Raw genomic sequence first — 13,221 nt, 5'->3', positions numbered from 1 at the left:
GTCCGTCTTTCACGCTCGGCAAAAGCTCAAGACGTTTGATTTCCAAATCAGGCCAATAGTCATGATCCCAGAAAGATGTCTTCCTGGTCCTTGGAATCTCATGCAAGAGTATTAGAAAAAGGACATTTCAGATTAAATTATATATATGTGATTTTTTTACAGTAGATTCCATGTGCAAAAGAGATTTAAATTCCTCTTGTTCGTTTGGACTGCTAACCACAGGATGGCAGAGCCGCTTCTCCAGAGAGCGATGGAGCTCTGCCCCCATCAAGACGGACAGCCTTGGAAGCCTGCACCATTGGCACCTACTCGCAGGCAGTGGTTGGTTGGGGTTGGGGTTTTGTCCTGTAAGAAACGTGCCCTTCAGTGATTTCATAGAACTCTTTGCCAATGGTTGTTGTCATCACGCAAAAGTTGAAAAGCACCAATAAAGAAGCATTACAGGAGGAGTCTCTTTGGCACTGTGGGTTAGGCATAGGGCTGCTATAACCTCAAGGTCCATAGTTCAAGCCCCTGAGCTGCTCCAAGAGAAAAGGATGAGGCTGTCTACTCCCATAAAGATTTAGCCTCTCAGAAACCACATACAGGGTCACTATGAGTTGGCAGCAACTCAGTGGCCATGGATTTGTTTGTGTTTATTTGTTTTTAAGGAGCCGGGGTGGCCCAAGCCGTTTGCAACTGGCTGTGACCTAGGGGTTGGAAGTTGGGTTTTTTTTTTGTTTTTTTAATAAATATTTTTATTGGGGCTCATACAACTCTTATCACAATCCATACATGCATCAATTGAGTAAAGCACCCTTATATATTCGTTGCCCTCATCATTCTCAAAATTTGTCTTCCACTTGGGTTCCTGGAATCAGCTCATTTTCCTTTTTCCCCCCTCCTCCTCCTTCCCTGCTCCCCCCTCCCCCATGAACACTTAATAGTTTATAAATTATTATTTTATGTTACACTGCCCGGCATCTCCCCTCACCCACCTTCCCGTTACCCATCCCCCAGAGGGGAGGTTACACATAGATCGCTGAGATTAGTTCTCCCTTTCTATACCCCCTTCCCTCCCGGTATTGCCACTCTCACTGCTGGTCCTGAGGGGTTCATCTGTCCTAGATTCCCCGTGTTTCCAGATCCCTACTGGTCTAACCAAGTCCGCAAGACAGAATTGGGATCATGATAAGTGGGGGTAGGAAGCGTTCAAGAACTAGAGGAAGGTTTTAAGTTTCATTGTTGCTACACTGAACCCTGAGTGACTCATCTCCTCCCCACTACCCCTCTGCAAGGGATGTCCAGCTGTCTACAGATGGGCATTGGGTCCCTATCACGCACTCCCCTCATTCATGGTGATGTGATTTCTCCCACCCACCCCCCTGCCTTTGTTGTTTGAAACCTGGTCTCCTTGGCCCTTCATGAACACACATGTTGGTGTGCTGCTTCCATGAGGGCTTTGTTGCTTCTGGGCTAGATGCCGCTTGTTTACTTTCAAGCTTTTAAGTCCCCAGACGTTATAGCTCTCAATAGCCGGGCACCATCAGCCTTCTTCACCACACTTACTTATGCACACTTTCGTCTTCAGCGTTTATGTGAAGAAGGTGATCACACAATGATGTTTTTTGTTCCTTGGTGTCTGCTACCTGGTCCGTTCAACACCTTGTATTCACTTAGGCTGTGTGCTTCTTCTCTGTGGGCTTTGTTGCTTCCGAGCTAGATGGCCACTTGTTTGCCTTCAAGTCTTTAAGACCCCAGATGCTATATCTTTTTGATAGCCGGGCACCATCAGCTTTCTTCACCACGTTTGCTTATGCACACGTCTGTCTTCAGCGATCATGTTGGGAAGGTGGGCATCATGGAATGACTGTTTAGCTGAGCAAGGTGCTATTGTATTGAGGGAGTGTGCGCGAGGAGGCCCAATGTCCACCTGCTACCCTACTACTGAACCTATAAATATATGCACATAGGTCTATTTCTCCATAATCATAAATATATTTACATATGTACATGTCCGTATTTTGGCTTCTCTGTCTGCCCTTTGCCTCCTACTCTTTTCCTCTATTTCCTTACGCTTTGCTCCTGTCCCACTACCATGTTCCGCCTTCATTCTGGTTTCAATAATTCCTCTCAGTTACCTTGCCCTTGCTCACTCCCTACCAGTCCTCCCCTCCCCTCCCTCCTCTGGTTTTGAACCACTCATTGTTCCCTTGTTCCTGTGTTGGCCAACACCTCCTCCCTTCCCCTACCTCCCACACTCTTATGTCCCTCCTGGACCGTTGGTCCCATTATTTTCTTCTCTCATTGTTTGTCCAGCCTATCTTTTCTAGGTGGACCTGCTGATATAGCAATATGTGCAGACAAATGCAGATGGCTTTGACAGCGCCCAAGTGGCACATAAGAACATGGCTTCGACAGCAGCAACACTGACACTGTGATGGGCAAAAAAGCCACTAACATACAAAATTTACAAGGTAGAAAAGAAAAGACAAAACAAAAAGACAGCAAAAAAAGAAAAAATGAAAAAAATGCTAGTAGTTCAAGGTCTGTTTGTTGGCCTTTAGGAGTGTTTTCCGGATGAGTCTGATGGGGTGCCACATCCTGACCCAAAGTCCATCCTTTATACTCCCTCGGGATCTCTTTTGCTCTGCTTCCCCCGCTGCTCCATTGCACGCCCCCAGTGTTTGCCTCAGTGTGGCGGGGTCAGCTCAGTCGCACATCCCCACGGTGTCTCAAATGCTGTCCCGTGTAGGGCCATGGGTCAGTGCAGGATGTCGCATCTCGCCGTGGGGCCAGCTCTATGATCCTCTCTGTACATTGGACCCTCTGAGCCGGGCTATCGTCCTCTGAGCTTGGTGGCCCAGGTGTGCTCGGCTCCGTTCTTCCTCCTTCCTTTGCTTCAGCTTCCTTCTGGGTGTGGTGTGGTGGGTCAGTTCCTTTCCCACACCAGCCGATCAAATTTCATTTTCTATGGTATTCCCTTCGATGATGGGGGTGGGGCGAATTCTGGGTGGGGTGGAAGTTTTAACCAATGCAGCAGCTGCGCAAAGGAAAGGCCTGGCAAACTGCTTTTGTTCTGGTGGTTGATGTTGTCGTCGTTGTTAGGTACTGTTGAGTCAGTTTAACAGAATGAACCACTGCCCAGTCGTGCACCATCCTAGGCTTGAGCTGTTGTGTCAATGCACCTCATGAATGGTCTCCCTCATTTTTGCTGCCCCTCTACGTTACCCAACGTGATGTCCTTCTCCAGGGACTGGTCTCTCCTGACAACACGTCCAAAGGACATGAGACCAAGTCTCACCGCCCTCATATCTAGGACTCATTCTGGCTGTACTTCTTCCAAAACAGATCTTTGCTCTTTTTCTCTTCTGGCAGCCCATAGTAGTTTCGGTATTCCCCAGCAGCGCCACAGTTCACATGCCCTGGTGGTGGACTGTGCATTGAGCTGCCAACCACCAGCTCAGCCCCGCGGGAGCAAGGTGAGGCTGTCTGCGCCCCGGAAGATTCAGAATCTCAGAAAGCCACAGGCGCAGCCCTGCTCTGTCCCACAGGCTCACTGGGCGTCGGAATCAACTTGCTGGCAGTGGTTGAAATGTCTGTGAAGATTACAGCCAGGAACACCCTGTGGGCCAGGCTGCTTGCTCGGTAACACAGGCAGCCATCATGAGTTGGGGACAACTTGACTGCAGCTAACAACTGCACTTATTTTCTTAAAAGCATCTTATGCTCCCAGCAATATGTATCGTGCGTCTGTGTGTGTATGTGTGCACGTGTGTGTACGTGTAACCTAGTGCTCGCCATCTAAATCCCTCAGCTGCTTTAACGCAGGTTAAAGCTCCGTCAGGTCAGAGGAGGTTCCCATGGAAAACGTGGCTGTTGACGAGGGCGGTCTCACCATCCAGAGATACACAGAGAGCCCCAAAGCCAAACCCACTTCCGTCGAGCCCATTCTGGCTCAGAACCGCCCTAGTCAGTTTTCTGAGACGCTAAATCTTGCAAGGGAGCAGACCACCTCTTCTTTCTCCCATGGAGCTGTGGATGGGTTTGAACAGCCAGCTGTGCAGTTAACAGCCCAACACTTTACCCGCCGCGCCACCAGGGCTCCTGGACCGAGAGCCCACTGCCTCCAAAATGGTTTTGAATGGCCTGAAACAAGCGGGAGGGAAAACATGTCCCGCTATTGACGTTGTACCTTAAGATAAACTAACCATGTGAAGGTAAAAATTCCATTCAGAGCACCCACCTCCTCCTCAAAAAAATTCCATTCAGTATTCTTTCTAAGTTGTAGACAAAAGCAAAGGCACTCTCGTTTATAAATTAATTTGCTGATTCTAACAGGAAATTACTTGCTCCTCCACCTCCCCCCTGGGTCTCCCCCACTCCGAAAGCCTTCCCTCCCCCAACAAACTGATTCCAAGATGCACTGAGTAGAAGAGAGAAATCACACACTCATCTTATAAAGACCTTGTAAATTGCCGTGTCTGGCTTCAGCCAACGACTCAAGGACAGAGAGACGGACGCGTCCCAAGGAAAGGCTGAGGGAGCAGCCTGTGAGCCGAGACGCTGTGCTCGGCAAGGTCTGCGTCCTTGTCCTCCTGCCAGCGCTAGCCCTGCCCATGCCCTGGGTTCCACACACATGCCCGTGGCCCCAGCCACCCAGCTGGAGCTGCCCTCAGCAGTCGCAAAGGGCACCACAGTCTCCCACGGTAGTACCCTCTCGAGCCCAGTTCCTGCGCCATTCCTCAGAGCCATCCTCTCGCTTACCGCCTGGCCTTTCTGGTGCTGCACCAACGTGTGTCTGTCTGAGCCAGAATGGACAGACGGGCGGCCAGCCTTTCAGAAGTGAGGGCCCCTGATAGCTGCAGGGGGACCCCGGGGATGGCTTTTCAAGGAAGTGTCCTGTGCATCCGATCTTTCAGCTGAAAGCGGACAAAGCAGCGGGCAGTTTCCAGGGCGGCCCTCGGAAGTCTGGTCGCAGTGGCAGAGCCAGCACCATGGTCAGCAGAGCGGTGAGCAGCATTCCCACCAGCAGCCCAGTCAGACTGAAGTGTTCCAGGTAAATCCAGCGAGCAGCGCCCTCTCGTAGGTACCTGCGCCTTCTCTCTGCTTCCTTTCTCCCTCGGCCTGGGCCGCAGCTCCGCCCGCTTGTGATTGATTGTGAGTTCTGGCCTGGCCGGGGCCACGTTGTAATCCTGAGCTAGAGGGGAGTCCAGGTGTAGCAAGGAGTGTCAGACGCACACAGGAAAGGTGAGGGGGCCTTTAGCTTTAGAGCTGAGATGGACAAAGGGGGTGGTGGTGCTGAGTCTGGAGTTTCACCCTGAGCTTCAGGAGCGAGACTTATGTCACCTAGCAGCCACCCCAGCAGATTCTGAGGCTTCTCCAAGCCTGATTGTCCCCAACTGCCCAGACACAGCCCCTCTGCTCTGGCAGCACCCAGGAGGGGAGGTTTGCCTACCCAGCCTGAACACATCCACCCTGGCTCAGCTCTTTTCTCCAGGCAAGCCCAGGTGCTGCCCTCTGGTTGAGAACACTTAACACCTGACATTGGAGTCCTGGCTTCCCACAGCTGGGGGCACCCCGGGGGCTAGGGCCTGGGACAGACCTGCCCTGATGATGCAGCTGCAGACGGTCTGGCTGGTAGCGCCTCAGATCAGCACTCTGTCCCCTTGGGGGTCCCTGGGACTCCACTCTCCGTCACAAATGTTCTCACTGGAGGCTCTGCATGGGGGTGCGGGGTACAGCCCCTTGACTCAGCCTCCGCCAAGTGCTCAGCTTCTCCCTCGGGAATTCCATGGTGGGGCAAAGCCCATGACAACAATCAGGCTCCCTCTGACTCCCGTAGAACCTCAAGATGCCTCACAAAGCACGATCATGAGCAGAAATAAAACTGTAGCTGCAGGGGGGCCTCCTGGGGTTGTGAACGCCCCCTTCTTAGGGACCCTCTCTTCACTGGACCCCACACTCATCCCAAACACCTGTCCTGTCAGGCCAGCCAGCATGCTCACAGACAACGGTTTAGAGCCCCGGTGTCCGTCTCATTCTCCGTTTACATGTGCAGGGAATGCCTCACCAGGACCTTAGCCTGGTCCACACCGACCTGCTCACGGACCTTTCCCCACCCCCAGCCCCTGCCCCTGACTGCTCCCAGCCCTTACCCATCCTCAGATACCTCTCCTCGGCCCTGTCAAACCCAAGTCCCTAAAGTGGAGCTGAATGGTCTTAATACGATAAAGAATTCTTGGTCAGCGATGTTTGCAAAACACTGGCTAACCCCAGTTATTCAGATTCTACTGCAGGACTTCTGAGATTCTCTCTGACCCTAAAGGGGACTGGAGTTCCAGAAGGCTGGCAACATACGCCTTGCTTCCCAAACTCATTTGCCCACAGAATTCTTTGTTCCCTGACCATCTCGCGGGCCTCGAATTCCACAGAATGAAAGTGCCCTGAGGGGTCGGAATCCGGCTGCCCCTGCATGAAAGGCTGGGTTGTCTTGGGCCCAGGGCACGCAGCTGTCACGTCTAAGTCTGAAGCATGTGGGGATTGGCCCTGCCCTCTACACAGGCACCCATGCCCTGCCTGGCATTATAGTTCTGATGTATTTGTGTACATGCTGGGGGCCAGGCAGGCTTCTCCAGGTAGACTGAGGCCCTGCAGAGCATCCCCCAGCGACTGGGGTCAGGGTGGGGGTGGGGGTTCTAGGCTGCCCCCAGAAAGAGGACAGTGAGGGGGAGAGGCAGGCTGAGCTCCTGGGACATCCCCAGAGCACGGGAGAATGACCGACTGCCCTGTGGCTCCCTTCTCTGCAGGACATGCTGCCCATGCCAGGAGATCCGACCCAGGGGACAGGCAACTATAACATCGAAGACTTTGCTGACCTGGGCATGTTCCCGCCCTTTTCCGAGTAGCCGCAGGCGGTGCGAGGCTCTCCGACGCAGTGCTGCCCGTGCTGGGAAGTCGATTTGGATGTGAACAAGCCCGCCCTCCCCCTGCTGCCCTGCCTGTTCTGTGCAGAACCCCCTCCCCCATCAATCCTCACTGCCCACTCTGCACTGGCCAGGGCATTGTTCAACACTTAGGAGTTGGTTGTATTTATTGTATTTTATGTGTGTGTGCTTGGAGTGGGGGGCAGATGGGGCCCCTAAAACAGGATTGTGAATAATCTCTTAGTAGACGGCATACACCTTTGCAGGGTTCACTGCAGGCCCAGAGCGGTCCGGCAGCATGAGCAGGCTGGCCCTCAGTTCTGAAACCAATTTCCTTCTTATGGTTAACTTCCACCACATGGGTAGGACTCGGGGTGCTAGACATTGAGGAAGCAGGATGCAGAGCCTTTGTGGTATGAGCTGAGCAGGAAGAGAGGTGCACAGGGACATCAAGGGCACACTGTCCAGCCCCCCAACCCCCAGCTTCTAGGCTCAGCCTGACCCCTCTGTGGGCCCACTGTACAGTGGGGTGTGTGTACTTTGTGCGGTGTGACATGACTTCCAGTCTCAGTGGGTGTGTCGTGCCCCGTGTCTGTCGTGTGCAGCCAAAGTGAGTGTACAGAACCCAGAGTGTGTCATGTGAACACCCTGGCCCCAAGCTCAACCTCCTGATGGAGCTGCCTGGGCCTGTAGCTTCCAGTTCTGTTGGCGCTCCCAGCACAGGTCCTGGGAGCGGCTGCCGACCAGCATGTCAGCTGCTTCCCCAAGGTCGTGAAGGTACCGCTCTTTGACCCAAGCCTGCTCCCTGCTAGTGTCTGCAGTGGTCATGTGCTCAGGGGTCACCGTGGGCCGTCTGTCCAGATGAGAGGCAAGCTTGTGGCCTCGTCATGTACCCCAGCTTCACTGGCCATGCATCCCCAGCCCAGCCCGGGGCCTTTTCTGCTCACTGACTGGAGACGTTTGAAGGGTCAAGCCATGTGCAGAGACCGGGACTCTGAGCCACTTCGCCCGGGCCACACGGATCTTCTTTCTTCAACTCAATTAAGGAGCCAAGGAAATCAGGTCCATGACATGAAAGACTTGGGTCCTAGGCATGATTCTAATTCTGCTGCTGCCACATCCCACCAAGGTCTTGAATGCTTTGGGTGGTCTGGAGATGGGAGTTGAGAGCGGGGTTGTAGACATATCTGCCCATGGCCCTAAGATTACTCGGTGTCCCCCACATGGGAGGAAAGGAGTTTCAGAATAAGTTCTCCCTTTTTTTCACTTCCTCTGTGGCCACCCTCCACCCCACCAATGCCCTTTACGTTACGAGCAGTCTGTCTTGTTTTCAGCCTCCTGTCTCACATGGCCAGCCAAGCAGCTCACAGACACCCTTTCAGCAGAGAAGCCTCGCAGGGCTGCCTCAGGGGAGGGCAGAGGACCCACCCCCAGAAACCTTAACATCCTTCCCAGAGTCCCTTCATGTAGACCCTGCCAGGCACTGGGGAGCGACGAGAACACTTGAAACCACACAGGGAGCCCCTCTCCCCAGGTTCCAGAGGACCGTGCGAGTGAGTAGATTTGCGGGGAGGCTGCAGCGTGAGCCCGGCCTGAAGCAGGGAGGAAGGTGGAGAGTGGTTCAACGATGCTTTGGAAGCTCTGCTTTAGACCTCGGCCCTGCCTAGCATTCAGGGCAGGTGGTAGGGAGCCCAGGTGGCTTCAGCTGTCAGAAGTGCAGCATGGCTCTGTGGTCTGCCTCTGGGTGTCATGATCGAGATAACTGTGTGATCTCAGGCCAGATCGAGACTCGCATGCATTTTTCAGGTTCAAGGCAGCTTTTCATCCTCTTGTACATAGTGGTGATTGGGCCTGCGTTCAAATGAACCCAGTGCTGGCTCCTCTCAAGGGAGTCATTTCACTTCTGGGGAAATGATGGGAGGTCAAAAATCTGCGCATGGGCACGTCCTAACAGAGCCAGCCTCCGTGCATTGCCCTGAGTGTGTCTAAAATAAGAGTTCTAGATTTTACCTCTCTGGGTTCTCATATTTATTGCAATGGCTACACAGAACTCACAGACAAACTTCATGATTATAGGGTTTATTCAGGATGTTAACAAGTTGTAATGCCAGTGACAAATGTTCAGGTTGAATTACCAAGACATGTAATAAAGTTATTTCAGGTCTGCTGATAAATGCCCAAAGGAGTATATCAATCCCCTGGAAGTCTCAAGCCACAGGCATTCAGCGCAAACTCCATGGGTCAGCAAGCCCAGCTCCCCCAATTAAGTGCCCAGAGGCACACCACTCCCCCCTCTAGCCTCCTACACAAAAGCTTTCCTGGCTCCTTGAATTGAGAAGTGCATCACTCTATTTCATGCTCTGGCTCTGCTGCTGCTCCTTTGATGGGATAGCTGTCTCCTAGATTTAAGGGGCTCACTGCCCAGGGATCTCAGGTCCAGAGGAGGTGCTCCACTCCTACCTCCTGCTGGTAATGAGATCCTTTCTCATATTTCACAGAGTTCGTTTTATATGCAGCAGGATGGCAATTCAGGGACTCTTGTCCACAATTGCTCATAGGTGAATCCTATCAGTATCTGCCCCCACCTTCTTAGCAGACTCATGCAGGAAAAGGTCATTTGGTGGGAGAGACTTTGGCGGGAAGAGCCACATTAAACAATTCACTTCCCCTACCTCCTGCCCCTGTCCCACCCAGGGCCACTTCTGCCACCCACAGCCTTGAGCTTGTTCCAGGCAGTGACCATAATTCTTTTCCCAGATGGCACAAGAGTATAATTTGGATCAGTAAGTTTTCTCAGTGAGATGAAAGCAAACCTGTGGCCCTTAGCTAATGAGTTTGGAATTTTGGAAGTTGGGGACTTTTCTTAGATACAGTAAATCAGCTACACACTTGGCTGTGGGCCTGTCTGGTATCTGGGTCCCTGCTGAGCACCTAGGGGAAATAAAAAAAAATAAGAGATGATCCCTGTTCCCAAGAACCTTTCATCGGCTTCTCCAGCTACAATAGGGGCCGAGGTTGCAGCCAACTCAGTTCTAAGTCCTGGAGACAAAAGTTGATGGGTGACCAACAACTAGGCATACCAGGGAGCACTAAAGGGAAATCTTCCCACCGCCACTCCTTCCAGCTTCGTCCAAAGAGCACTAACAAAGGATCTGATCGGCTGACTTGAGTTCCATTGTCTCAATCACTCCCCAGTCAGCTTCTTCAGATGTGCCGTTAAGAAGTTAGCCATCACGTGGCAATAAGAAAACAGGAGATGTGGGGAGGAGGGGAAGCCCAGGCCCAGGAAAATGCCAAACCCAAGGGATTCTCTCACCATGTTTTGTTATATTATGTTTTTAGCAAACCTGAAATAAGAATGAAAGACTTGGTTAATTAGCCCAGCTCTGGAAGCCAGAATGTTCATGGACACTCTTACCTGCTTGGCCTTCAGACGTAGCCTACTCTCTACCTGGGGATGAACTTGAAGCCTGAGTCAGAAAGGTGAGAGATACTTTCTCACCTGAAGTCATCCTTTATGGCTTCGAGAGCCTGTGTCGCATTCACCTCATCAGAACCACCAGACATCGCCGGGGCCTTCAAGCAGATGGTCTTCCACAGAGAAGGCCATGTGGTGGCTGCCTGGGCCATTGGCAATGACACAAAAGCAGCCACATTGAGGCGCAACTGAGACCGAATTAGTGATCATGGCAGTGGATGAGGACGGTTCTAGAATGTCCTAGATGTCGGTCCCTGCTAATGTTTTCCCGAAGGTTCCAGGAAGTGGTAGAACCACATTCGGTTCCCCTTTCCAGCGTATTAAACCCAACCCTTCCGTTGTTTTTGAATGCACGCTGTGAGTGATGGGTCTTACACTGGAGAGCTTGCTGACAGTGGCTGCAACCGTGGGCTCATCACAGTCATGTAAGGGTGGCAGAGCAGAATTTTGTTCTGTTATTCATGGGGTCAGCAGCCAACGAGCGAACACCCAACCCCAAGCACCACACTGGGGCACTTAAGTATAAGTCATCACGGGGGCTGTGTGTTCCTCAGGTTAGCCCCGCTCGTGGCCGTCAGTTTTCCTGCTAACTGGAAGTGCAGCCAGCCCTGGAGAAATGAATGACAGTCTTGTCCCCTCCCCAGCGGTACTGTTGGCAGCATATGAGCTGCGCTGGAGCAGCGAACACACGGCCCCGGCGCCCCTGGCTCCAGCACCCTTACTGCCCGTCTTATAAACAGGACTAGGCCGCTGACCTAACAGGTCTAGGGATGGCAAGTCAGAAGGGAAGCTCGCCTCTTTGTATTGTACGTAGGGCTTGGCCATTGAGTCACTGCGCCCTGACTTGCCAGGATCTGTGCAGCCTCCATCCCCCTAACCTGGGTATTCAAGGAGCTCGGAGCCGCCTAGCTGTCCACCTTCCCCTCACCTGCCTGCACCCTGAGGTCACTTGAATACCCCCGCCCCCCATCCTGCAGCCCCCACCAGCCAGCTGTGCAGGCTCATTTTCACATGTGGGTGTGCCTGCAATTCAAAGTGGGAATGGTGGACAGGCAGCTGACCAAAGTGTGTGGGGCACTAACTGCGAGAGCCCAGCGTGAAGGTCCTGTACTCTGTGAAGGACGGGCAGCTGACCTCCAACAGCAGTCTCATTCTCCTGTAAAATCTAAAGCTCTCCCAGGGGGGCACTTCCTCACTTCTCTTTTCGACTTTCTTTCTGATGGATGTGGACTGCGCTGTGGATAAGTCATCTGTATTTCTTGGATGTTCTCTATGACTAGTAGTTATCAAGTCGGTGTGTATATGTGTAACTAACGTTAACTGCCTTTGGAAATTTCAGTACAATAAAAAGGACTTTGCTCTGAACGATGAACCGCCCGGGCTGACTTGGTAACTGAACCATCCGCGGAGCCCACACCTTGGTTTGGGGAGTGTCTCACTGGACCTTGTCACAGGCGGTGATGGGTGCAGTGCACAGGAATGCGGAGGATGGTCCCTTTGTGAAATACAGCTTTGGGGGCAAGAGAAGGGGGATGGATAGTGCTTGAGTTTCTGGATTTAAGGGAGAGCTACAAAGCCTTTCGCAAATGTTATGTTTTGTTAATCATTAGAAACATGGTCGGCGGTTGGGCCTGCTTTGCTGATGAAGGTAAGGCGCGCTGACGGCACAGCAGTTAAGCACTGGTGGCAGATTTGAGCTCACCCAGCGACACCAGTGGGGACAGATCTTGGGACTGGCTCCAGTGAGGATTCGTTTAGAACCCCCCGGGGGTCGTTTGAATGTCACAGGATGTGGCAGCCTCAACCCCACGGCACCCAGTCCCACGGGAAGATGAAGTCACTGGGGCACAGAGAAGCTCAGGATGATCTACGCCGTCAGAAGAAAGTGGCAGAACCCGGATTTGATCTCCGGTCTCCCTGCCAAACCCTGTAAGTCCTGTCTTCTTCAGAAACGCTTTTTTTCATTTTAATTCTCCCCCCAAATTAGTATTTCCATGTGCTCAAACCACTACAAAATACTTACTAATCTGAGTCTTTGTCAAAGGAGGATGGTTTGCATTCTAGCTGAAAAGCTAATTAAAATAACCTGAAAGCCCCTAAAACCTGGCATTGCTTGTTTTTAAGACAGCTTTCACGGCATTCCTGACATGAACTATTTAAAGTACTGATGCAGGAGAAAAGGTTTGCGATCTTGGGTTGGAAACAGACCTCTTAGGTCCTACGCCAAAAGTGTGACCCATGGAAGAGTGAACTGATAAACTGGACCGAATCGAAATTCAAAACATTTGCTCTTCCTAGGTCACTGTTCAAAGAATGAAAGATAAGCTACTGACTGGGGGAGAAATTTAGAATTATATCTGACAAAGTACCTGTCTCCAGAATATCTACAGAACTCTGACGACGTCCTACAACAACGCAGCACAAGCCAGGTTAAAATAAAGACCCGTCACCCAAGAAGATACACAAATGTAAATGAGCTGGACATCGCGAATCATAAGAGACACGCAAATGAAAACCACAATGAGAAACCACTGCACGTTTATTAGAATGACTAAAATTACAGAAGACTGATGGATGATAGCAAGTGTTATCCAGGAAGCGAAGCGACTAGAACCCTCGTATATGCAAAGTGGTGCGATCACTTTATTTTGCATACGTTACTCCTAAATAAAGTTGATATGAAATATAATTTCAGCAAAATTTCTTACTGAATTTGACGTGGTGCTCTCAGATTGCTGATGGAAGAGGAAATGGAAAATAGTGGTCAATAAGTATCATTAATTAGCTATAAAGAGACAGAGAGGAGGAGGGGGAGAAAGAGGGAATAGTTGTCTACCA

The 13,221-nt window shown here is 51.7% G+C and overlaps 1 protein-coding gene across 2 annotated transcripts in view; it reads left to right on the top strand.

The window, feature by feature from the left end:
• ARNT2 (aryl hydrocarbon receptor nuclear translocator 2) overlaps nucleotides 1-13,012 on the top strand; it is a 227,260-nt gene extending 214,248 nt beyond the window's left edge. For both annotated transcript variants that reach the window (XM_075558077.1, XM_075558076.1), the window contains exons 18-19: nucleotides 4,902-5,038; nucleotides 6,789-13,012. In XM_075558077.1, the coding sequence (XP_075414192.1) occupies nucleotides 4,902-5,038; nucleotides 6,789-6,887 (236 nt within the window). In that variant the 3' untranslated portion in view covers nucleotides 6,888-13,012. The remainder of the gene's footprint in view (nucleotides 1-4,901; nucleotides 5,039-6,788) is intronic.
• The last annotated feature ends 209 nt before the right edge of the window (nucleotides 13,013-13,221 follow it).

This window comes from Tenrec ecaudatus, chromosome 9 (assembly GCF_050624435.1).
Source record: "Tenrec ecaudatus isolate mTenEca1 chromosome 9, mTenEca1.hap1, whole genome shotgun sequence".
In the NCBI taxonomy this organism is placed as follows: Eukaryota; Metazoa; Chordata; class Mammalia; order Afrosoricida; family Tenrecidae; genus Tenrec; species Tenrec ecaudatus.
Note: the sequence above shows the minus strand (reverse complement) of the source record. Positions and strands in the feature narration are given on the sequence as shown.